The sequence below is a fragment of the Corvus kubaryi genome, unplaced genomic scaffold (genome assembly GCF_017639235.1).
Source record: "Corvus kubaryi isolate FWS band 111438036 unplaced genomic scaffold, C.kubaryi_AGA036_p1.0 68, whole genome shotgun sequence".
Lineage (NCBI taxonomy): Eukaryota > Metazoa > Chordata > Aves > Passeriformes > Corvidae > Corvus > Corvus kubaryi.
In genome coordinates, this window is record NW_024582056.1 from 22,301,305 (window position 1) to 22,328,882 (window position 27,578).

The following is a 27,578-nucleotide window of genomic DNA, read 5'->3' on the forward strand; positions in this document are numbered from 1 at the left end:
ATTTCTTTAACCATATGCACAGCTGTACAATTCACAAAAAGCATAATGAAAATATCTGGCAGAAAACATGCCACTGCAGCTGAAAACCCACCATAACTCCTGAAATTCCCAGGCCTTTAAGCACAATATTGCTTCCTAGCTAAACAAGGGAAAGAAATCAATGCATTTGGTAAAGAAATCACAAGAACAGTATATGCCTATGATTCCTGCTATTGGGTTCTAGTTTCCATTTACACAGAAGAATCTCTCATCAAAGTCCTGAATTACAATTCAACCTACTTCAAATTACAAAACCCTGGCACACTGTTGTCACTTCTTGTTCAACAAAACTAAGTAAACCTCTGACAATAATGGAGAAGAAAGAACCCAATAACATGAACTAGTAAGACAGTGGGAATCTGGGCTGCAGCAAAGTCATCTACCACATTGAGAGTGCCATAAAAGAAGCCAGCTAGCAGTCTTTCCCACTAAATAAAAAATCCCCGCCCATTGGGAGAAAAGGGGGTAGAAAAACAAGAGAGAGAGGAAAACAAAAGAAAATAAGCAGGATGGAACAAACTAAACATTTGAAGCCCTGTTATTTAAATATGGAATGAGATTATGACCTGACTCTTGGGCCATTTGTGTAAATACTAGGAATCTGAATAGAAAGATGGTTGAACTATGTTTTCAGTTGTTTAGTAGTTTTTACTCAGTGTGCACAAGGGAAACTTGGAGGAAAGACAATCACAAATTCAGATGAAAAATCGTCGAGGAACGGCAAACACTAAATTGGCACTGCTTCCAAATACAGCAAAAATTAAATGTGTTTTATGCCATGCTACTGGCTACACAACTAACATGTTAAGAAGAACTGTTACATAATCAGGAAACTGGAAAAGCAATGAAGAAAGAAATGCAATAGTGTGTGACTTCAATTATCCCACTTTATGCTACATCGGGATACAGAAGCTAAGTGTTCAGACAAAGAACCAAAGACCTCAAAGAAAAACTTCCAATCAGCCAGTACTTCCAGTAAAGCCCCAAACTAATTCTTTGGATCAATGATGATTACAGATGGTATCAGGTAGGCTCCTATCCAGGCAACTTTCAAAAGCTGAGGAACAGAGTAGCTTTTCAAACTGAACTATTTTTAGGGTAGTTCCAGACATTAATACTGCAAAAATTTTCTTTATTTTTTTAAAAAATAAATTATGTACGTCTCAATATAAAACCAATGAACTATTGGTGTAGGTATTGCCTACAGATTATGACAGCATTCCAGAAAAGAATCCAGGCTCAAATGCAGGAAACTGCACATTAGTTAAACTTCATCCAGCACAAGCTGGCCCAAGTATAAAAGAACATGGAAGAAAACCTCCACAAGATAAAATGAATTACAATAGGGAAAAGGTGATGCGGTTTTTGCAGTGAAAATTATACCTCACAAATCTGTGAGTGCTCTTTGAAGAAGATAGATTTCCACTGAAAAGACTGTACCTGGGTTTTTTGAATTTTACACTGCTTTTATATGAAAAGACGTTAATAAAAATTCTGTCACAGGATGAAAGGACAGAGTCTTTTCATGAACTAAATAAAAACAGTTTTAAGACTGAAGACAAAAGGTTTATACAGACAATTTGCACAAGGCTGGAAGCCAGGAGAAGAGTTCTTAAGCACCTGAGCGAGGACTCAAATAGTTAAAATTGTACTATATGTAATGTGAAAGAGAGAATGAATAGAAGGTTGGGAAAATCAGTTTAAGGATGTTAATAATTTACAAAGCTCCATTATATATTATTAAAAAGTCTGTACAACCATAAAGAGCTTAAAAATTAAGAAAGGGAAACAATTTCTCATTATTTCTCAAACAAAATCTAGTGGGCCTAGGAACAAAATTATCAAGACAGCAAACTGAAAATCACACTTGATTCCAGGAACTTACTACTACTGACTCAACTGAAGGCCATTCCTTTTTACCCAATTTTTCTGGGTTCAGAAAACAACTGGATAAAACTAATGTAAAATATTCTATTAAAGCTAGCTAGCAAAGAGATGCAATCTCTTATTCAGAGTCCCACAATTTGTAAACTGCTTAAATCTGGAGGTACATGACCAAATCCCTGCTTTGTTACTTCCATTCTCCTTACTGCTAACTACTTATCTGCTACTGTCTGAGACAAGATACTGATCTACACAACAATTTCATGTAACATGAGTACTATTTCTAAGTACATTAGAAACACAAAGCAACATTAGAAAGTACAAATACAATAAAATGAAGAGAGAGCTTCCATGAACAAAATAGTTATGCATTACAGCATTAAAAGTCTTCTATCTTGTTTTTTGTATTTTTGAAAAGACACAATAATGAAACTTAATGAAACTGTAGACAGTTTAAGAAATTAATTAGTTCAGAACTGGGTTTATTACAGAAGTTCAATGGTAAGAAGAAAACAAGTACGAAAGACTTAGAAGGGTTTCTTTAATTAGCACAAAATTGGGGTTGAAAAACAGTACTATTAAAAACAGACCTCTCTCAGTAATACAGAAGAACTACTGTAAAAATCTAAATATTACAGATATTAGGTTTACATTCAACTTGCAAGATTCAAACAGCTGAATGCTCAAGATTTTTGTACACTTATTTTCCAGTTTACTTAGCATCACAAACATTAATGTTTATAGTTTGTTTTTTTTCTCGAACTTAATTTTGTAAGATTGCCCCAATTCTACCTTCTTACTCAGGAAAATCATTTATCACTGAAATGCTACAGAAGATTTGACATGAACATATTCTGGATACTTACATACACAGTTTTTGCATGAGCTAAGACTATGCTTTAGAAGCCTGATAATACAGAAGGCTGTAATAACATGGTTTTACTCAGAATGTTCTAATGTGATTCATTTGATGATGTCACAAGTACCAAATTTCCCCCAGCACTGCCATCCACAATTCCAAATAATAGATCACAGTGAAACATAGCATTCCTTGCAAAATCTGTACTTGAACAGCTGGTCAAGAAAGCAACCAGCTTCTAAACAAAGACATGCAAAACCTTACCGACCTGTGTGTGTTTTAACATGACAATCCAGAGTGGATTTTACAGTGAAACTCTTTCCACATTCATCACACTTATACGGCTTCTCTCCAGTATGGATACGAACGTGCCTAAAAATTCCAGGATACATGTATACATGAATTTCTACTTTTATGTCAGTTTGTACAAATATTTATTTTCTATCTTACTAGTTTTGGAATTAATTAAATACTTATACTAGCATTACACTAAGCAGAACAAGATGATTTAAGTATTTGCATTTTTTCAACAGATCTTTACATGTTTTTATAGGCAACTCTGCAAATATGCAAGAAAAATAATTTATTCTAAAACTTCATAGAAATAATTTTAATATTGCAGGAAAATAAATATGAAAAGGCTGGATTAGTCATTTTCAGAATATGTAACATTCTGACACATTTTTAAACCACTGTGAAAAAGAAAAATTTATGTAAATATTAGTCAAATTTCAACTTAGGCATAGAGAGTTATATGAACCTGTTATTGCTAAAGTTTCTGGTGAACAAAAATAATAATTATTTATTAATAATATTATTTATAATTATATATATTATTAATTATTATTGCTATAATTACTCAGCAAATTAAAAACACATGAAACTTTTCAATTCCTCACCTGACTAAATCACTGGGTTTTTTAAAGCTTTTGGGACAGTAACTGCAACAGTTGGCATATTTAGGCTCTGCTTCCAGTTCTGCTTGCTTATCTTTGATCTCACTAATTCTGTCTTTCTCTGCAGCCGACTGGACAAGAACTTTCTCTGAAACAGTAGCACTTTCTTGAGGCCTAATCTTTGCCAGTTCCGCTGTTTCTTCTTCTGTAAAAGTTATGACACCAGGACGAGATTTTCTGGAAGTTCTTTCAGATCTTTCATCATCATCTTCAACACATGCAACTATTAAGTAAAAAAAAAAACACCAAACAAAAAATCAAACCAAACCAAAAATCATATGCCTGTTTAGTTTAATCTGCCAGCTGAAATTACAAAAAACAGAAGGCTTTATTATTAAACACATGGCCACTACATTATGTGGTTGGACTTTAATCTCATTCAAAGGTCTAACTAGTCATGTCTGTAGTTCATTTTAAAAAAGCTGGATTTATGATTCTTATTTTTACAATAACTAACACAGGTTAAGTAATATAGGACAAAAAAGTCTTCTACTTTAGTGACATACTAAAGTAGCTATGTCACATACAATACCTTTAATGCACTGGACAGATCCTGGGAAACTAATTTCTTTAAACAATTTAGGTAACAGAGCAATTTCAGTAGCTCTGAACATCAGACATTATCCACGCTGGAAGGCTATTTTGTACCATTACTGTTATAGCATTCATGTAATCCATCAAAACATCTGTATTTCTTATGTAGTAAGGACTGTAAAGTAAAAATGAAATAATTTACCTCCCCCTCCTGTATCTGTAGCTGCTGCTACAGCTGAGGAGACTGCCTGATGTTTTTTCATATGTTTTTTGCAGTGAACAGTTGTTCGAAAGCTTTCATCACAGAATGGGCACTTGTAAGGCTTCATGCTCATGTGAGTTGCCATGTGCCTGGTAAGGCTGCCATTAGTTGTGAAGGAGGTATTGCAAATGCTACAGCTGAATGCTTTAACTCCTTAAAGCAACAGAAACAAATAAGTAGCATGCTATTTGTTTAAGTTTACTCACATAGGACATTTACAAAACCCAAACATGGGTTAAGCTCATAAAGAGCTGGTATACTCTGTTACCTGTATGAGTCTTCTCATGCGACTTAAGAACTCCCGAGGAAACAAAACCACGGCCACAGAGTTGGCATTTATAAGGTTTCTCACCAGTATGTGATCGTACATGTTGCTTCAAATGGCTGGATTTCTTAAAACCCTTGTTGCAATATTCACACCTATTAGAAGAAAATTTTTAAAATTAGTTTCATGTAATTATTATCCATAAAAGATCCAGGAAATTCTGTTACAAAAACTAAAAGCGTAACATACCTATATGAGCGCCTACTTTGATCTTCATTTTCCTCAAGAAAATGAGGCCGTTGGGTGTGCAATTCAAGCTCTTCCTGGGGTGACTGATCTTGTATCAAGCGAGTGGCCTAAAAATCAAAGCCTCAAGTAAATTTCAAAACACAACATTTAAATACAGCCACACAAATAGGCAAGAAAAAAATTTACAGCATTTACAGTCAACACCAGTAATTAAATTTATGCTTTCATACATTTTGTCAGGAAATCAAGAGTGCAGTATAATACCTCTTTCATAGTGAGAAGAAAAGCATCAAAATGTTCAGCTACTGAACTGGAATAGACAACATAGTGCACTTACACTTCTCTGAATCTCCACAAAAATGTATGTAAGTCATCTAGATTTTCTAGTGTTTGAGGAGTTAAATTTAAATTTGGGGCAGCCATTTTAAACACTGAGTAAGCAGCAAAACACAGTGTTGCTGACAGACTTCACTACTTTCTGAACATTCCTGTAAGTAAAAGCCACAACAGACTAATCCCTGAGAAGAAGAGTATGTTTCAAAATTTGAAGCCAAGGGAAATTCCAAAGGCTGTAGGCTGAAATGACTCAAACTCTTCCAGATCCTAAAACCCTCATCAGTTCTCTGCAACAATTGCACTTTGCAAACAAGCTTGAAGGGACAGTAACTCATAAAGATCATAATGGTAAATACAGTACAACAGATTATCTTCATGCTAGGTACTTCTACCATCATAAAAAGCTACATTTAGACTGTATTTTTAGCAATTGAATCCTTTTACATATTTAACTACATGAGAACCACGTAAGAACATCATACACTGCAATATGCAAGCTCCATGAATGATCACTAAAGATCGTAATGCTTTTTTTTATTGCTTGATCATATATGCCTATAGACATTTAATAATTAGGAGAGAATATAATGCAATAATGCAAAATTATTTCATAACATTACATTCTCTCCTTAGTTTTAAACTCACAATCCAACACTGCAGTATTTTTTTTAATTAAATTTTTGCAGTATTTAGTATTTTCTAGAGCATCAAGACATACAATTCCTTTTTAGAAACTAGTCAAGTCACTTATCCTCCCCTCACCTTTCTATTTTCCAGTTGTAAAGCATAAGCCATCTAGGGAAGAAATCCTGAAACTTTTCTGATTCTCATTTTATCTCATCACCAATGAAACGGTGCAAGAAAGTCATGACTGAACATGGAACAATGAATCCTGCCTTTGAGCAATACTTACTACATTAATAGTGTCTGTATTTGGAACCTGAAGAAGGGCTGGTGGATGATAACTCGTTGAAAGAGCCTGAGATTCAAGTGTGCTTGAATCCTGCAGCTGTTGTACAGCTGAAAATTGAGTCTGTTGATTGTAGCTGTCATTCACTGTAAAACCTGCCAGAAATCAAACAGTCATAAACCTGCAAAATACACTATATTGGACTTTGACTAACACCACACTTTTCTGTAGACTACCTTCAAAAGAGAGTAAGTATCATTACCACATAGTAATAGTTGTACTCTTCACTGTTGAGCGTCAAAACACATGTATGTTTCTGGCATCTACGTAATAGGCGTAATAGGGTTACTTACCATTAGCTGGAATTCTATTGGAAAATCTCCTCCACAGAAAAACACTGTTTGAAGTTTCTTCAGGGTGCCACAATTACCTTAGAGCCATTGAAATTTTGAATTTCTTGTATGTAAGCATGCATGTGTCAAACAGGTTGACCCATCTCCCTTTATCCATGTTGGTACCACGCTCCCTTAACTACACTGGAAGCTGATCACAAGGATGCAAAGCTCAGTGGGGAGGATGGCGGGTGAGTGGAGGAGATGACCCAATAGGAGAACTCCAGTTTCTGATAAAGTAACCCCATAGTCTCCTACTTTGGATCTCCTCCACATATTCCCACTCTTTCGATAATAGTAAAGTAGAGCCTCTCAAAGGCAAACTGCGAAGTAAAAAGTAAACACATTTTTATTCACATTTCCAGTATAAAACCCTGAAATTTTTATTTGGTTTTGTTCTCCTGAAACAGCAGATCTTAATCATCTCCTTTTCTAAACAAATGAATGAAATGATAGCACCAATGATTCAGAGCCAGGGAAATATAGCTCAGATTGCAGTGTTCTTTAATGCTATCAACCCTTTAAGTCTTAATACTTCTAGTATTAAAAAATAACCCACAATGTCATGTGGAAAAAAATGAAACCAAGGTACCAGTAATTAAAGTATGGGCAAAAATTTTAGTACTTCTGTGCAGTTTGCCTTTAGTGGACAAAAAGGGTGAAGATTATGAAAACAGGGTAGAAACAAAGCCACATCAGATGATCACAGCATCAAAGGCCAAAAAGCAATGCTTAAAGAATGTTTCGAGTAACAGTAAAACAAAAACCTGGATGTGTTGAGTTTAAGCAGAAATTTTCCCAAAAGACACTTTCCACAGCAGAAGAATATTGTAATCAGTAGAGAAAAAAAACCCCCTACTTGCATGCTATTGCTTCCACCATAGAATGAAAACTCACACATGTAAACAAATCTTGAAGGTATTATTAATCAGGTCATAACTAGTGACCAAACCTAATACTGAAACTTGTATTATTTTCTCTCCTAGAACTACCACAAGAGTACAAGAAAAAGAGATCCTAAAAGCTGAACCTTGCACCTCAATTACCCTTTGTGAAATGACAAAAAAGTAGCCCGAAGAACGCAATGAAAAGCTCTGCAGTGATAAGAGGGCTGCTAATTTCGACTTTCCAAATAAATTTTAGAAGTATCTTAATAGGAAAATGGAGTTTCTACTACGCCAGATGAGAATACGAAAAAACAAGACTCAAGAAACTGAAGCAAAGTGATGTCACTTCCATGCTCTACATAAAAAAAAAAAAAAAAAAAGGACATAACTATTAAATACACTGTCCAAAAAACCTGAAACTTCTTTTTTAATCAGTAGGTAAATTTTACTAGCTAAAAATGAAAAAACTAGTCACTATACCATGACCTGTTTCATTTCACAATGCTTAAACAAATTATTAACATCCTGAAAAATTTCCCAAAATCATGCAACAAAATGCTCAGGAAGAGAAGTTATGAATGTAGAGGTATTTGAGACAAACTGAAGAAAGAAATGCTACTTCTGAAAGTAGTTCTGGAATAAATACAAACCAAAGTTGTAACAAGAATATACATGAGGCATCCCCATTTTAATCAATACCTAGCATAAGGGTCAATTTCCCCTCAAAATTTAAAAAATATCTGACAGTTTTGAGCATTCTAAAGGCATTTGCTACCACCATACTATTCCTACAGAACAGCACTAAGAAACAACCCCATACCACCAAACACCAGAACCCAGACATTTTGTCTGAGAAATTTCACAACCTTTATTTTCTGCTCATTTTCATCACCGTATGTTGCTTCCCTTCGAAGCTTTTAATCAATCTTCAAAGAACAAGAGAACATCTTAAGCTCTGTATAGTAATGGGAGTCTCTCAGTACAAAGTTCTCTAAACTTGGAATTGGATATCATGTTTTTCAGTACAAGTAATCATTTGTGTTGCTTGGGGTTTTTTTGGCTTTAGGACATCATCCGACCTATTATCTTCTATATTAACAAAACATACTGAAAACCAGAATACTCTGGAAATCATTTCACTAGCAGAAAGATGTGTCTTGCATGTGAGAACAAGAAAACAACGTGATAGTTTCTGGCAAATACAATATTTAATCTAGAAAAAAATTCAAGTCTTTACTGACAGATCATTCAAATTCTAACATTATAAACATTGACATGCACATGTGCATCTCAGCAGGAATCACTGACCAGCAATTACATGTTCTGCAGGTTTGCTTCTTCGGCAACTTTGGCAACCAGCTGAACAGTACTGGCTGCAAATATGTGTAAACAGTTACTGAAAGATCAGAATTCAAAGTCCTGAGATTGCAGATCAGCTTCTTAGGAAAGCAAAACAGCATTCTGGTGGCAAGTGTATATTTGTATAGGCTACAGAATTAACAGCACTTGGACTTCCAGTTTTTCAAGATCTTTGCCTGTCACCACTACTTGAATTATCATTCAACCACGCTTACAGGGAGACTTTAAAGGAAGTAAAGGTGATGTAATTCATATGAAAACACATTTGGTGACAGATGTTCAATAAACCAAAGACAATTTCAGATAAAAGACACATTTGTTTGTTCTGACATCACTACAAAGTCTTCAAATGAAGATGCCTGAACACAAACTACGAAGAACGTAAGTCCTTTTCCCAAGCCTTCAAGTCTAGCTCAAATGAATCATAGATTATGATACTGTAGCACCCTCATAGGATCTGCACTTCTTTACAAGTCTGAACGTACGAGGAAGAACATCTATCTGAACAAACAAGAAATTCAACAGAAGTATTATGAACAAACCTGAAAGAAGAAACAAAATTCTGGCAGGTCTGTGCAGACCTAGAGATTAGACTCATCTGACTAAAATGCAAAGTTGGGGTTTTTCCCTTAAAAGAGGAAAAAGAAAAATCAAAAAACCTATCAAAGATTTTTGTAGAACTCCTATGTTATTTTATTAATAAACACTGAAGCAAAATATTTTAGCAAGAATACAGCCTATAAATATCAAGAATAAAAAAGACATCGTGTTTTAAGTTTGAATGTTCTGCCTAGCTGATAGGAAAAAGAAATCAGGAGCATGAAGCACAGATGCAGACATAGGGAGAGGGTCGACCAATTTAACGCATGCATCCGCGCAAATGCTTACCTACCTGAAATTCAAAAAATTTGAAGGGCTCCAGGATCTTCAAGGAAACTTCAAAGAGTTGGGAATCTGTGGATGAGATTCCAAGTAGAATAGGAGACATCTTATACAAATGAGACTTTAAAGAGCCCACACCACAAATTTTCTGCTTCTCTGAACCAATTTTACAACGTATTGACGATCAGTCTAGATTTCTGATGATGAAAGAATTGTTTTGTGAGTTCTAGAAGAGTCTTTCCCCTCCCCGAGAAATCAATCAATATTCATACAGTACAGAAGATACACACACATAGAAACTGAAGTTTAAACAAGGTAACAAGACAAGAGTTACTTATTGAATTTTCAAATTCCAAGGAGCCATTAAAAAAAAGAAAACAAAACAAAAACCACCACCACTCTTCAGAGTAATGTAGAACAAAAGGCTGCTTTTTTTTTCCTGTAGTGTCTTCTCATTCACTTGAAAAACTGTAAAAGTCAACCAGTGAAAATAATAATATCGTAAGAGGATCAGGATTAGTCTTGCTTAATAAAGGTGGAGACTTTAATTTTCTTTTCTTTACATGCAAAGCAGCACAACCTAGAGAATTAAAATTGGCAAATTATACTATTTCTTCACAGTGTGATACCACAGTCAATTAAGTTTTTACAAATGATACTATACAATTAAAAGGGAATGAAACTAAGAACAGAGAAGTTTGTGCAGACAGAATACCAGTTACTGGTTACCAGCTACATAGAGCTATTTCCTAGAGTCAGAAACAAGGAGATCAAGGAATCAGCCAGGGATGTATGCTTCCAAACCAAAACAAATGAAAACCCCTTGAACATTCCCCACCTCAGCAACAGCCCCCCGGCCACAAAACTGAAAACGAAATTAGTAGCTTCATATTATGGAACAATTCAAGAAATCCAGCTGTGAAAAGCAAAGAAAGACAGTCATTTCTTCACTGTTTGCAGGCTACACACGCCTGCACATATTTCCCTGTATTTTATAGGAAAAAAATACTTGCCAAGTGCCTACAATCTCCTAATTTGCTAGTTTCATTGCTCTATAAAATATAAAAGGAAACTGCTGTGGATAGGTGAAAGTATGATTTTTATGTGACTATATTTTTCACTGTCCTTTTCCAAAATGAATCCCAGTAGCTACTCACTCAAATCTTAAGAATGTGTTTCTGAACATCTCAGGTTATGAGAATGTATACTGAGGGGGAAACTTCTGCAAACTACTTACTGCCACAGCAATTTCAAACATAATCAAGGAAAATGTATACTGAGGGGGAAACTTCTGCAAACTACTTACTGCCACAGCAATTTCAAACATAATCAAGGAAAGAATATGAAATGCTTGACTATAAAACCCATACTGTAACAACTAAACATCAGCTCATAAAAACAAATAAAAAATTTAAGTATTCATAATAATCTACCAAGTACAGCTTCAAAATGATGATTTTTTTGCAAGTTCTCTGCATTGCAATTACTTTGACTACAGATGCTCACTTTAGAAATGTTTTATCATAGCTATGCCGTAAAGACAGATTTATAAAAATTACTTTTTACCTCCTTTATTTATTACTAACCTTGTGATAAGCTCTGTTGATCAAATGGCTGCTGTGTTATAGTTTGTTGTTCAAACTGAGTGATGTTTTCCTGTAAAGCATGCTGGGATGCCACAAATCTATCTGTAATGGGGAAAGGAAGGAGAAAGGAAAAGGGGAAAGGGGAAAATATCAAGAAAAAAAGATGCAATTAACTGCATGTATCAGTTGTTTCAAAATCCCCATATTTGGCAGTCATCTGAATTTTTGCATTAAAACTAAACAATTATTAGCTGAACAAGTATTTAAATCTTTGTTTATAGTGCATTTTATTTATATTCTCCTGTTGTACTTGATAACTCATTGCACCATGAAAAAGAGCAAACAAGCAAAACCAAAATACTTTGTTCCACTATTACAAACAGAGTAAGTACATGGAACATTCATTCACCTCAAAACAGAGGTATTACTTTCTAAGTAGACTATACAGCAATGCTTTTTAATAATAAGAGAACTGACATGGTAAGGTTTTGTGGATGTATTATTTTTCTGTATATTTGTTTTGTAGTTTTGATTGCTACAGCTGAATGGTGCAAATCCTAATCTTCTTATATTTTAACAGTAAACCAATGAATGAAACTGTACTGTATACTGTAAGTATATAGTAAGTAGCCTTTACTCCATGTATTTTTCTAGTTCCTGTCAAGAAACAATTATTTGAGAACATGTAAACTTACCTCATTACAAACCTTATCACATTTCAAATACTCACCCTCATCTTGCTCTAAAGGCTGATCAGCCAATTCTTGCTCTAGTGCTGTTTCTTCTGTGCCTACTACTGGCTGCTGGTCTAACGTTAAAATAGCCTGCTGATCCGTCGCAACAGTTTCTGACTCCTGTAGCTCATCACTTTTAATCTTCACTTGGATTGGTGTAGAAACATGAATGCTCTGCTGATCTACTGTAGAATCATCTATTGAAGAAGACTGCTGATTCTGCTGAAGTTGCTGTGCAAGTTCATATCTACCAAGAAAGGTGAGAAAGTATGGTTTTAGTTAGACATATATCCTACTTATGTGAACAATTTTTTATTTTTACTATACACCACAATTTACTATTGGGTACCTGCAAAGGTACCTAACGGTTTGCTACCCATAAATAAAAACCCTTATTCAAATATATACACTTTTTACAGAGCAAAGCTGCCTTTCTAAGTATCTTTAAGGAATGGCTGCTGAACTACATTGAAAGATTCATATAAAAATTGCAAACATACCTATGAGTCTTCATGTGTTTTTTACAGTTGAGTGATGTTTTGAATGTTTTTTGACAGTAGGGACACATATACGGTCGAAGGTCATTATGGATCCCCATATGTCGCCTGAGGCTACCACCAGTAGTGAAGGCCCCGTTGCACACAACACACTTGAAAGCTTTCAATCCAGTGTGTGTTCTAATATGTGCTTTCAGAACTCCAGCTGACACAAAACCTCTTCCACACTGAGAGCACTTAAATGGCTTTTCACCAGTATGCGACCTTTGTAAGAGAAAGCGAGAGTTAAAATAGATTTAACAGTTTGACTTACAACATTATTAAAGGACTTAATTTTAAAATGAACAAAATAAACCAAACTAAGGTGATAGCTGTATGGATGAAAGAGGTCTCAATTAAGAAATTCCAGAAATTAAATTTAATAAAGTTACAAACAACCTGGCAGCGCTAAAAACAATACTATCTGAGTAGTTTTAATTATGTTCTACAGTCCGATCTCCTTTTCTGATCATACTTTGTTTCCATTACAATACTTGGGTTTAATTTTTCCATTCCAGATGGAATATAGTATAGTAGTTCTTCAGACTAGTACATTATCACTCACATATATTTTCCTCAATTCAGCTAAAAAACTGTCCACAAAAGTTTGGAGAAAAAGATCCTGTTCTCCTTATACATACAACCGCTACACTTAGCAGCAAACAAAACTCTTGGGAAAAGAACTGTGTCCATCCTGAACACCTCCTGAACAAGGCACAATACAACCTGCCTCTCATAATGCCATGTGAAAAAAATATTCAAGAGGGGAAAGCCTCTCACTTATATTATCGAAGTACATAGCACTAGCTATATCCTTCCTTCCAGAGGTGCTAGAGGAGTTTCCCTTTAGGACTACACTGAGATACAAAACAGATGGGAGGAAAAGTTAGGAGATGGAGTGGAATGCAGTAAGAATTTTAAGGGTTACGACTGCAGCATCCCAGGAGAGAGCTACAAGGAAGGCAATGGGAATGCTAGGAAATGGAAGATAAAAAAGCAAGCTTTAATAAACTCAGGTAAAATTAGGGACAGCTTATGATTACAGTAACCTTGGAAGTCTATGACCACCACATCAGATGCCATAACATAATATATGAGAGCTATTAAGATTACTATTTTGCTACCAATACACTGGTAAAAATCAGCAGTAGGGTATCCTGACCTTCCTTGGTGTGCATGGGGGATAATTTGACACACTATTCACAGTCCCTGCTCTATTGAAAATGCCCTACTACAAATTTCCCTCTTTTTCAGAGAGGGAAACAAGCTTTGCAAGCAATGACCAGCACTACTCCATGAGAACACACTGTCCACAAAACTACCAAGCATAGCAATTTAGTTATAGCAATGCCAATTTACAAAGAGCAAACATGTAAAAAGTTTCTCATTCCTCCACGAAACCGTAACAAAGCCATGCTTCACTCAGTACTCTGTTGAAAGATCAGAGATTGCTGAAAGTTGCAGGTGATTGGTACCCACATCATATTTTTCCATTTTCAGTATAATTCAAAATTATTTTCATTTAAATCAATCCATCTGGAATGTATCTACAGAAGACAGTGAGAAATCTAGGTAGGATATTACAAAAGAAAAGATGTGATACTGTAAAGCTTCCCTTCCTCCTGTTAAGACAGCATATAAAACCCGGAAATTGTTTCAAGGCAGTCTGAGAACTTAAAAATACAGAACTTTATTTGTAAAGAGAGTATGAGGAGCTCACCATGATCTGGGCTAGAGAAAGTAAGAAAGCAGTACAGAGCTTACATTGCAGAAACAAGCAGACTGCCACCTGCTTGTACGGACTCTTCCCTTAGATTCCAGGCACCATCTTTGGTGGTTTTTTTTCATATTTCCTCTTCTAATTATTTACAGTTTCTAAGTCAGAGAGCACTGTTTCATAACCTGATTAAATGTTAAATCTCACTGCCTGTAAGACTGCAAAACTGTAAAACTCATCTAACTTTGAAGCTACTCTTCTTTTCAAAACAAGATTGAATTAGTTATCTCCACTGGTTCTCCTAAAATCTAAATTTTTCTATGACTCCATGACTTTGTGGCTGTAACAACCACTGACTACACGGAACTTGAACTCAGCTTCAAGCAACATAATGATCCCAAACAATATTTAGTCGATTACAATGTAAGCTCAAATTCTTTTAGAGGTTTTCTATACAGAACAAAATGCAAATTTCCTTCTCAAAAAATAGGAGTTACATACAAAGCAGGCAATTTGGAGTATGCAATTACAAAATTACCATAAGAATTCACAAATAGTGCTTGTTTTTTTCTATACACAGTTTAGGAAAAAAGAATCCAAGCGTAAGTAAATTAAACTGCACGTTGAATACAACCACTTGTACTGCTAGAACTGCACATAGGCATGAGTTATTCCAAAGCCTCCTCCAACTCAACCAGGGGAAAAAAAAAACAATTATCAATGGTTCACTGTTTAAGACATGGTAAAAAAAAATCTTTTCAGTGAATACTATATAAATTGCATGCTTTTCCATGGATCTGTTATTACATACATTTTCTTCCTTTATTGTGTTTATTTTACCTGATGTGTTGCTTAAGATGACAGGATTTTTTATAGGCTCGATGGCAATAATAACACTTGTATGGTCTCTCTGGATTATTCACAAAATTACTGTTAAAATAGTTTTGGAAGACCTGGCTATTCCTTGGGATTGGCTGGAAAAGACCTGCATATATAAACACACACACACAAAAAGGAGAAATTGATTGGTAAAGTTGCAGTAGTCGGAAGAGCTCCTATTTGAAGAGAAAGCAGGACTAAACTTGTAGCATCCAAAAATATAAAGAAAATGTTTTTAGCACATATTTAAAATTATGCATACATCTATTTAGCATTATAGATATTATACTGTACATGCTATTTTAGTGCTAAGTTCTTCTTTTATCCACAGGTCCACCTCATTATAGTAGCATCCTTGTCCAAAATAAGCATTAACTTTAGAAAAAGCTGGCAGTAATGAATTCATTGCTGATCCAATAACATCATCTTCTTCCAAACTCAAATTTAGCAAATGATATTTAATCAATGTATATCAGGTCTACAACTTGACAAATATTTAATATGCCTTTTGTGAAAAGTATTGAAACAGGTAGAGAACAATTTGCAGACTTTTTTTCACAGGCTTTTAGAAAAATTAAGACTACTTTAGAAAGCAAAATATATATCAACAGAAGTGCCACTCAAAGATCAACACTATTACAGAGTAACATTATTAGGTTCTTGACACCTCTAAAAGAACTAAGATTATTTTTCTGGGGGGGAATGAATAAAAATGTGAAAATATTGTGAGGGGGTTGAAAAAACATTACACCCTCCTGAGAAACAGTAGAGATTATTTTTACACTGAACATTCTAATATCAGCAGAGTTCATGTGTTATCAGCATCCATAGGAAACAACTTCTATAGTATTTCTGGTTAATATTCATCTTTTCCCAACAATCGGACTTCAACTGTGCAGATCTTTATTGTATTGAAGTGGAGTTTTTGTTTAAAATCAAGAAATGGGATTATACTTGTTTCTGGGGTTCACTCAAGAAAGAAATACTGTGTGATCTGTCTGAAGCTGTCAGCTAAATTTTGCTTGTACCCCAAAAATTTAAGTTTCTTCTATCTGATACCAAAATAACCCCTACTCTTGCTTTCATTAACTCCTGGATGCAGTGAAAGCAAAAAAATTTTTAAGAAGTGATAAAAATTTTATCAATGTAAGCTGAAGGTATTACCAATATAAGATTCCACCATAACGATGACTGTACAACAGACAAGTCAGGGGTTAGCAGACTGTTCAATCAAACAACAAAGAGTAAACACCTCACCCACTACATTGAACTCTACTGGACAACATACTGTTTTGATTGGGCTGTAAAACTTCTTCCAAAAAGTCATTTTATATAACCTTGTGACAATATTTATATAACACATAAAATAATTGGATGAATTCTCCAAAGCAGGTTCCAAAATCAAGCTGCCTTTCTGAAATACGACCACTAATCATTACCACTAATTCAGCTGAGGTCACAATTTATAACAAATACCTTAAAATCATGTAACACACTGACTCCTTAATATTTGTAATCTGAATAAACATGATCATCTTAAGAAGAATCTAGGTCATGAACTGTCATCTCTTCTATACCTACAATCTAATAATACTTAAACTCCTTAACACAAAAATGCACATACTTTTTTACTGGTAAGGATTACACAATTTCACTGTAAATAAAAAATCCTCTTCTTATTCTAGTGCAAGCAAACTATAAAATATGGCACTTTGCTGAAGTTTGTTTTTGACGACTTATTTCAAAGCGCATCTTTGAAGATGAGTGAGCTCTGAATGCTTTTGCTAGACTAAAATGTGACCTTTATATTCCATTGAAATCCAAATTTCAAGAGAGTATGGATTTACTTGATCTTTACCTAAATCAGTTATGAGTATGGGCTCTTGCAAAGGAATGTCTGGTACTGGACCACTTGACTTTCCTACTCGAACTTTTGCGGGTTTACGTTGATGTCGCAGCTTTCTTAGTTCCGTATGTTTAAAATGTGAAGTGATGTGAGTTTTCCGATGGCCCGATGTTCTAAACTTCTTGTCACAGTGAGGACAAGCAAAAGGCCTAACACCTGCAAAATATTAAAAAAAAATTAGTTTAAAATTTTATTTCCATCAACCTAGAAATGTAGCTTTAGAATACTGATTCTCTTTCCTGTACTTTTTTTTTCTCTCTCATGGTGTTTATTATTACATAGGTTTTCAAGACAGATCCATAAAACCAATCAAAGTAACAACTAATCTGCTCAACTGCTAATGGATTGAAACGCATCACTTGAAGCAAGTTTGTTATCAAGAAACTGGATGATGAGAAAGTGACAGCAATTTTCAAGTGTTTCAGAAGCTCTCCTAAGAGTTGCACATGGCAGGTTAAAGTCCTTCCAAAACAAACTTTTAAAAAACTGTGAGAAAAAGGAATCAGCAAACACACAGGCAAGTATGTTATACAATAGGATAAAAGAGAGGAAACTGTGATGGGACAAAGTCAAAAAAATTATACATCCGTCTCTGAAAACATCAACTCTGTTTGATGGCAGTCAAAAAAGCATGCCAACAGAAGTATCAAAAAACGACTTTTGTAATGCAAAATCCAGTAGAAACATCTCCTTGGGAGCGATTTCCTAGAGAATTTGCTAAGTTAGAGACAGGCAAAGCTGAACAACTTTCTGGTTTTGTTCAAGGGGAAATCTTGAATTTAAAAGGCTAGGAAACATGACTGGATATTATGAAGAAAGCTTTTACCAAGTTCAATCACAGGCAGAAAACGGCAGAATAATGAACCACTCTTCACAATGCAATAACTAAAACATTATATGAAACTACAGAGCAGTTCCATAAACACTGGACTACCTATTTTCCAAGCCACCTAGTGCTTCTGCCACTCTGAATTAATCTGAATTCTTGTATAAAGCAAGTCTGACTTTAAACTAACAGAAAAAACTACTGGTTTACAAGTTTACAAAAAAAAGTCAAAGACTTTCTGCAGATGAATCCAACATTGATATTTCATGGATAAAATACATCCAACTATAAAACACATTGAATACCAAATGCACCTAAGCCAATGAATGATACTTTTGCAGAAGATAATTACATAAACAGGAATGAAAGGAAAGAGCAGCACATTTATCTTGCCGAAAACTCTGTCTACCTGTATGAACAAAGAAAGAAACTGGAAAACAACCAGGTAGCCTACCAAAAGCAGAAAATTCATTTTTCTCTATGGAAAGGATAGTTCAATCACATAAAAAGACATGTTGAAGACATCATATATTATGTAAACAAAGACCATATGATCAGAGGAGTTTTAGGATATGTAAGATGCTGAAAACATGTAAGTTGGTGAAAACATGAAACAACACTGCAATGTAGAACATAAAATGGAAAATAACCAGTCCTGAGTGTTACTGTGAAATTATCAAAAAGTGTTGGGAAGGGGAGGGAAGATGCAGAGTAAATATTAAAGATGACTAGGGATAAGTAAAATCAGAACTCAAATTTTAAGAGTATTACTCTTTAGAAAGCACAATTAAATACATTCAGAATAGCGATATTAAAAAGGAACAACAGCTGACTCATCGGAAAACGGAATGTCCATGGTTTTTGTAAGAGCCCAAAGTTTCAAAGCCATGAAACACTATGACAAAAAATTACACTCATCATGTATGACACTAAAATGATACATTCTATGATAGATATTAACAATGACATGACAGACATGTCTACAACTTACACATTTCACAGTCTTTTCTCATTCAAGGTCTCACCCACATCATAGAATACACAAAGTGATTTCAAGGCCTTACCTGTATGCAGGCGAATGTGAACTTTTAAACTCCCTGAGGTGGAAAAGCTTTTCATACAAAATTGGCATTTGAAAGCTTTAATGCCAGTGTGTGTTTTGACGTGTGCTGTTAGAGTGCTCTTCACGGCAAAGGCGCGGAAGCACTGGGGACACTTGAATGGCTTCTCATGGGTGTGAATGCGAATGTGGCGCACTAAATCGCTCGGTTTTTTAAATTCCTTAGAGCAGGATGGACAAACATGCCACCTTATTCCATTTTCTTCACGTATAGAACCTAAAACAAGGAATACCAAAATGAATGCTCTTTAAACCTTTTAACAATTCTTGAAAACTCCCACCACATTGATGTTATTGTACAAAGCAACCAGACCACAAAAACATTTTGTGCAATAGATGCCATCACAACACACTTCATAGAAGATTAACTTCTCTATCAGATATATTCTCCTTCATGAAAATGGTGGTGGGCTGGAATGACAAAAACAAACCCCAAGAGAATCCTGTTGAAATTCAAACAATGCAACTTCTATGCCACTTAGAAACGTAGAATGCAGCTGTAATGCAATATAATATACCAGCTAACTTATAAATAACATATCTAACACAAAATTATCCAACAATGACTGTAAATCCTCAACCACAACAAATTATTTTACATACTAAACACATACCTTACTGAAGGAGATACTTTGCTTGACCCTCTCTTTTGCAAGTTCAGACGTATCTTACATTTTGTAAACTTGTAAAGGAAGAAAAACTGCACAAGTCCTTCTGATATTTTTACAATTTAAGGCTACTTTTTTTACAAAATTTGCTTTATGATCCAAGAACCCTAAGGTCTGTCCTAAGGCAACAGGATGTTTTTTCCTCAACAAAAAATGAAAGGAACCCCTTCTAAATCCTATCAGAGTCTTTTATTTATATATGTTGTTCAATATCAGATTGTCTGCTCATTTAAATCGGTTCACATAGTGGGTTTTTTCCTGTCAACACACTGAGGTCATGTTACTTCATCAAAAAACAAAAGTGGTTGTGTTTGTCTGTAGAGCAGTGATCTTTTATTTTTATTTGTAGTCACAGCTAGAGAGTTGTTACTGTTATACACAAGTAACAAAGTAATTATTACCAGAGGAAAAAGTTAATTTTTATCACAGCGATACTGAAGAAGACAAGTTTTTACTTTGGATCAATTTCTCCATGCCTTGCAGAAGTAAAAGCAACATCAATGTAACTATGAAGATACTACAGAGAGAGATCAAAGGCTGCATTATAGCACTGTATATACCAGGCTGGCCACTAAAGTATGAAGGCTTTACTTGGAACAAACAACTTCTAGCAGCCATAAAGCTCAAACAACCTTGAAACTGAAGTTGCATTTAAGCACACAGAGACAAAATGCAGGCTTGCATATACACAACACAGTACAGAGGCAGAATAATAACATGGATTTATACTGACAATATCATATCAGTACTGTGATTCCAGAGACAGATGACATGAAGTATTATTCATATAATATAATGCCAGCCTTCATCCTTCCCTACATGGGATCAGTGAAGATCTGCAGTCCTGCCCTTATGCCTATGTGAGGCCTCACTTCCAAAGGGGAAGAACAGTCCTTGCAAGAACTCTCTACTCTGGGACACACAAAGAAAACCCAGTCCTTGTCAGAGAAGGATGATGGGAGAAGAAAATACATTCACATACTTTTTTTTGTCCTTTTCCTATAACTCCACTGATCTAATCCAAAAGATTTAGAAGTATAACTTCACTTCATGCCATCCTGAGATTTTTCTTTATGAAAATATATTTTATAACGAAAATTATAAATATTATTGATCATACCTTACACTGTGTTTCAGGTAAGAGCAAATACTGTACATAAATAATCCACAATACATTTTGGGAAATCCCTTTATAAAGCCATAAACACACCCGCAATTACTACACTCCTTACAGCACAAAAAGTAGAAAGCAGTGGCAATATTACCAGGCAAAAATGGTGATTTTTTCTTAATGAACTTTTTTTCTTTTTTATCTTGTTTATCTGTACTGTCTTCGTCCTTTTCTTGTTTGGTACTATTAGAATCAGCTTGATGATTTGAGAGGCTTGGGACATCTGGGTTCTGATCCTGGGTCCCTGCAGCCTTAGCCTGGCTGCAGTCAGTAGAATGTGCAGAGACAGGAATTGACGACAACCCACTGTTCTCTAATGCTTGCTGAAAAAAGAACAAAAAAACTTCTGGATAAAGAAAGAAACATTCCACTGTTATCCCCAACTTTTCTCAAACAAGTACTTAGAAGATACAATGCAAATATAATTAAAGGAATTAAATGTCTTGTTTTCACAGATCTGCAAATGCCTTATTACACAGCATTGATTTCTGATAGTCTGTAAAATTTTACGTTGGATTTTCTGTGCTTACATATTTGCCAACAGCTGCCTTCCAGGAAACAACAACTTTTTTTTTTTTTTTTAATTTAAATAGCTATCAGGATAATAGTTATGTATCGTTGTTACTTTTTGCAATTCCTCATCACATTCCATTACATTCCATTAGAGAATCCAGCACAGGTAACAGAGTGAACCTGCACATAGCTGCACCTAACATTTAGGACTTCCAAAACCAAATTTAAATGGTACTTAAAAGTATAGAGATGAAAAGGTATCTTACAGGTTAGCAGGCTACCACTAACACTAAAGAACATTATTCTCTGCCCAGTTCCATCCTGTCTGTGCTTTTATGTGGTGCAAGCTGGAGAACAAGCACAGACAGTAATTCACTACCCTACATCTCTTCTGTTACACCGCATCTCCTTCTGCCATTATCAAGGACAAAATACAGTTAAGAAAAACACTGGCTGACCTTGGAAAAAAACTTTTTGCACAAATAGGAAATATTCAGAAAGCCCTTATTAATTAGAACAGGGTAATGGCCACGTATAGCTTCTCATTTTTTAACCAGATAAAAGTATTTTTCCCCTCTTGAATGATATCATGTTTTAAGCACTGCATAACCTACGGATATGCCACAAGCTCCTTCTAGGCAACTGGAAAAAAAAAAGCTAAAGGTATAAATAAAAATATCCATATACAGGGGTGTACACTTAAAGCCATACAATTAATATTTATAGCCTTTCTCTTGCATTATTACACAAAAGATACATTGGTGCAGTCCACACCCGTTCAAAAAATCTTCACAATTCTTTCTTGACTGAAAAATTGTTTAGAAATTCATAAGGAATGCCATAATACTGAGAACGAATTTCATTAAAATTTAAGAAAGAATGAGAAAGGAACCATTAAAATGTAAAGCTGATCTCATACAGAGCTCTTACCTGCAAAATATCTCTACTGATCCCCACTGCAATGTTGAGCTGTTGACCAGGTTGTTGAGGCTGGTTATTTTCTACAGGACCTGGTTCTGATAACTCAAGGAGCTGCTGAATGACATCAGTGACAGTCTGCTGACCCTGATGAGCAGCAGCTGGAGACACCTGGTTTTCTGTCTGTTGAAGAAGTGGAGACCGAAAATGTGTGGCCTGAAATACACAGCAGTATGTTTGTCAAGGAAGATCAAATGTACGTATTATGAACTCACCTGTCCCGCTCCCTTACCTGACATGTCTCGCAACTGTCCACTACAAGGATAGCTACTTGTGTAAGGCATAATGACTATACAGAGCCTCATTCAAAGTTTGCTCACTTCATTATAGAATTGCTTTTTTATATCCCTTTTTTTTCAGTTCTTCCCAAGTTTGAAATTGCAAGCTTACGGCTTGATTTAAATATATTGTTAACTACTGAACTTTCAACCAATTAAGAAAACACAAGGATCAACTACAAAACTCCACAAGTAAAGGCCACATGAAAAGTAATTCCCAAAAGAGATAAACTGACATGGCTATCTTTTTAAAGTTCACATTTACCTCAAGCAGGCCCTTTGGAAAAAACAACCTTCCATTAGAGATTTTTTTTTAGCAAATTATTGTGTGCTGCTGTATGAAAACCTTTCAGAACAAACGACTAACTTTTCCCCTTCAATTTGGAACCTTTGAAACTGCTTAGCTTTAGAGGAATCTCTTCATATTCTAAAAATTTAAATACACATCAGGCTCTGTCAAAATACTAAAAAACCTTGAAGTGTAAAAATCTAATCTCTCAATCTTTAATTTGAAATTTTATCTTAGACTACCTTAGTAACAAATATGAAGGAAAAAAGTGATAAAGAGCCTTGGTATTTATTTTAAAATCAGAAATAAAGTCTCCTGTTTGCCTGCATTTATAAACTTCTCTTCTTACCACACATAGACTGCATAAGTATACTATTACTGAAACAACTGCTCTCAATGATTTGTTTTACTGCAGAAAAGAGAAATATATATTTATACAATGGTTAGCCCCATAGCTGGGTAACCTAGAACACACTGGTTATTTGCTTCTAATATTCACTTCTGTTCTCTAAAAATAACCACTTCCAGGTGCATGTGTAACCACACACAGATATAAAAGGCTGTCTTCTTTCAGATCATTTTTAGCAAAGAATAATCTTAGGCTTCACATGTGTACTATTTCTTTCTAATCTGAAAACTTCCCTGAGATATTCTTTATACTGACACTTTACACTAGACAGTTAAGATGACAGTCACTGTAGTAAAGAACGGGTGGTTGCAGAGAATTATATTAAGAAACATTAGCTTGACTCAGATTATGTCCTGTGAATTTGATGAAGTATTCTTAATGCCTTCTCATGAGATGATATAAAACAAATCCTTATCTTGTTTCTCTTGTGTGCATGTGAGAATATCACTTGTTACTTTGCTGATTTAACCATTAGGGTTTTTTTCACCTCATCAGTGAGACACAAAAAGACTCCAACTCTTCAGATTCCAGTTTAGCAAAAGTGCTATAAACATTTCAATGTGGGTAAGACACTATATGCCATTCTCACTGCAATAAACAGGAACTGAAGCAAAGCAGTTTGCTAAAGAGTGTAACAGCTCTTTATATAGATAATTTCTTTTCTGGAAACAGAATGTAGGGAAGCTCTTATGTAGAGCAGGATGCCTACACTAAAAGTGTATCAAATTCTCCCAGGCTTTACCAAGAGAAAAACTAATTGTTAATGAAGGAACTTCTCAACATCATCTTTGATATGAAAATCACAGCATTACATGCACTTAAGGCCAGTGTGTTCTGTGTATTATACAGCAGTTTATATACAGTCTCATGGAGGTTATCTTTTTTGAACAATAATGCACACACATACACATACATGAAGTTTGTTACCATTATTCTTAAGATAACGCTGTTATTTATAAATAGTTTCAGAGGTCTCTTTCTAGGTCTCATTTGAACATCCAATTTTAAAGCTAACATGGAGAATGAAGTGTTTTATTACTACTTCATTATTCCACTGTTGCTCAATTGGAATAGTGGACCTTGTGATGACCCTTGGTTTGTTTGATCTGCTGTGTAACACAGACAGTGTGACTGCTCTGAGTGAATTACTCCTTCAAGTCACAGTAACCATAAAAAATTAGAGCAGTTTGTTAAATCAAGTAGTTTATCATGGTTAACTTTTTCTGTTGCCATCCAACTTCAATACATGGCTCCAAGAGAAATTATTGTCACTAAAATTTCATACTTTATTTCAAAGTGAATATTTGCCTAGCTTCAGCCCTCAAACTTTCTTTTCCTCTTCTCTATTAAGATGACAGACTTTTCCCTCTTCTTCAAAACAGAAGATGGAATCACCCCTATGTATTTCATCTGATGGGCAAGGCAGCTAATGCACCTTGAATGTCTTCACTAATAAACACATCATAGCATATTTTAAGGATTCTGATGGCTCTGATTCCTCCTGTATCACTGAAAACAGTTCATGAATAGTGAACACTATAAACAGACAACTGAAAAAACCCTAAAAATTGCCAGAATGAAATACAGACTATATACAACCCTGGATCTGGACAGACCTGATCGATAGGCAGAGGCCAATTGTGTGAAGTTCAACAAGGCCAAGTGCCGGGTCCTGCACTTGGGTCACAAAAACCCAGGCAGCGCTACAGGCTGGAGGCAGAGTGCCTGGAAAGATGCCTGTCAGTTTTAGGCAATTCTAGGAGGAGAAGGCAATGGGATCCATTCCCTCCAACTCACACCTCTCACTAGGAAAAACCTGGCAATCTTCATCACATCATAGAATATTCCGAGTTGGAAGGGATCCACAAGGATCATCAAATCCAACTCCTGGCCCTGCACAAGAACCATGCACAAGAGTCACACCATGTGCCTGACTGTCTAAATGTTCTTGAACTCTGTCAGTTTTGGTGCTGTGACCACTTCTCTGGGGACCCTGTTCCACTGCCCAGCCACCCTCTGGGTGAAGACCCTTTTCCTGATATCCGACCCAAACCTGTCCTGACAAAACTTCAGGCCACTTAATCGGATCCTGTCACAGGTCACCACAGAGAAGAGATCAGAGTCTGACCCTTTCCTTCCCCTCATGAGGAAGTTGTACTGGACTGCAATGAGGTCTAAGTTCTCCAGGCTGAACAGACCAAGTTCCCGTCCCTATTTGTGAGGTGACCATCCTCATCCTGTAATGGGGCAATGTTATTTTTACTCTGCCTATTGCCATTAATAAATTTGAAAAAACTCTTTTTTTGTCCCCCACAGTTCTGGTCTGCTCCAGCTCCAGCAGAGCTTTGGCCACATGAATTTTCTCCTACAGCAACAAGCAGTATCTCTGTATTCCTCCTGTATCACCTGCCCTTGCTTCAACAGGGCACACACCTTCCTTTTCTGCCTTATTTCCAAGAAGAGATCTCTGCTCAGCCAAGCTGGCCTTCTGCCTCACCTGCTTGACTTGTTACATTTGGGAATCACCTGTTCCTTTGCCCTCAGAAGGTTACGTTTAAAAAGTGACCATACTGATATTCCCCAGCACCTGCAAAAACATTCTCCCAGGGGTCCTTATTTACAAGCTCCCTGAGAAGCCTGAAGTCTGCCCTCCTCAAGTCCAGAGCTGAGGTTTTGCTGGCACTTTTCCTCCTGTCAACAGAGATTTTAAACTCAATCGCTTCACGGTCACTGTGGCCAAGATGGCTGCCAATCTCCATTTTGCTTATGAGATCCTCTCTGCTGAGAAGCAGCAGATCAAGGAGGGCATCTTTCTGAGTCTGCTCCCTTAGGACCTGTTCCATAAAGTTGTCATCCAGATTTTTTAGCAATCTTCTGGCCCAGGTTTTACCAGCTGTGTGATGCTCTCAGTTAATTTCTGGCAAGTTGAAGCCCCCGATAAGGTCAACAGCAGTTGACTCAGAGGTGTCCTTTAGTTCCTCAAAGAATAATTTGTTGACATCATCGTCCTGGCTGGAAGGTCTACAGCAGACTCCCACAATGATATCTGCATGATTTGTTTGCCCCTTGATTCTTATCCAGGTGCTCGACTGCTCCATTGCCAACTGTGAGTTCCAAACCTTCTAACCCTTCTCGTACACCCTTTCTGTGCCACCCCTCCACCTGTTCTGCCCTGCCCTACAGTGGATGGGCTGTTTATGGTGACTTTAAAGCAATACTGCCACATTTCCCAGTTCTTGGTTTTGTGGATTTGAGTGCACGAGAAAATAACTAGTAGCTGAAGCTGGGAGGGGGAGACTTTAAGTCAGATGGTCTGTCCCTAAGATACCATGCTGCAACCTACAGCTGACAAACAAAATGTTGTACAGCTGCAACAAAACACACCAGCATTCTCAGGGGGCTGGCACATACAGGCCTACAGGCCTTCCTGCACACCACAACTGTTTGCTATGGAGTTCCAGAAAGTCAGCCCTGCATCATCCTTCCCCAGCTCCATCACTCCTCCTGAGCCCCACAGTTCCTCTGCTGCCTAAATTCCAATCAACTCAACCAGTATGAACACAGCTCCTTCCCTCTCCAACCAAACCATGGTAATCCCTGCAAAGTAAAGGCAGAGGGGTAGGGCAATCCAGTACTTTTAAGAATCCTTACTCTCTGGTCTTATTATACAGAAGAGTATTTACCTCCATTTTGAAGAGCTGTTAAGCAGACTTACATCCAAAATCATGGGTGTGTAAACAAATGAGGCAATATAATCCATTCAAGACCTGTTCCACCCTTAAATAACCAGCTGCATTTGCCAAGGAGCCTCCCTTCACATACTAGCTGATCCAACTTCCACAAAGTATCACAGCATATTCTTTTTCACCAGTTAAATGAAAATTTGTGAAATTATGTAAAGTTTCTCTCACTTATAATCTTGACACAAAAATAAAACAAAAATTTCCCACTTACATTCTTCCATTTGTTATCAACAGGTTGCAAAAGATTAGCAGAGGATGTTGTTAAAGGCTGGGTGACAGAGTCCTATAAAGAAATCAAAATATTTTAAATTTTTGTCAAAAAGAAGAAAAACATGGCTCATATAATGCAGAAAAGCAGCACAGAAAAATGAGACTATGTGAGAGAAACAAAAGTACACAAAATCACCTCAG

At 35.9% G+C, this 27,578-nt stretch overlaps 1 protein-coding gene across 6 annotated transcripts in view; it reads right to left on the minus strand.

Annotated features, from left to right (window-relative positions):
• ZNF236 (zinc finger protein 236) overlaps positions 1-27,578 on the minus strand; it is a 79,590-nt gene that overhangs the window by 25,640 nt on the left and 26,372 nt on the right. For 5 of the 6 annotated variants that reach the window (XM_042048767.1, XM_042048766.1, XM_042048771.1 and 2 more), the window contains exons 8-22: positions 27,379-27,450; positions 22,401-22,604; positions 21,052-21,280; positions 19,063-19,335; positions 17,125-17,328; positions 15,228-15,372; positions 12,635-12,895; positions 12,131-12,381; positions 11,401-11,502; positions 6,298-6,449; positions 5,049-5,155; positions 4,803-4,954; positions 4,475-4,687; positions 3,682-3,961; positions 3,051-3,154 (exon numbers count right to left, since the gene is read on the minus strand). In XM_042048767.1, coding sequence (XP_041904701.1) covers positions 3,051-3,154; positions 3,682-3,961; positions 4,475-4,687; positions 4,803-4,954; positions 5,049-5,155; positions 6,298-6,449; positions 11,401-11,502; positions 12,131-12,381; positions 12,635-12,895; positions 15,228-15,372; positions 17,125-17,328; positions 19,063-19,335; positions 21,052-21,280; positions 22,401-22,604; positions 27,379-27,450 — 2,749 coding nt within the window. The remainder of the gene's footprint in view (positions 1-3,050; positions 3,155-3,681; positions 3,962-4,474; positions 4,688-4,802; positions 4,955-5,048; positions 5,156-6,297; positions 6,450-11,400; positions 11,503-12,130; positions 12,382-12,634; positions 12,896-15,227; positions 15,373-17,124; positions 17,329-19,062; positions 19,336-21,051; positions 21,281-22,400; positions 22,605-27,378; positions 27,451-27,578) is intronic. The other variant, XM_042048768.1, reaches the window with a different exon arrangement.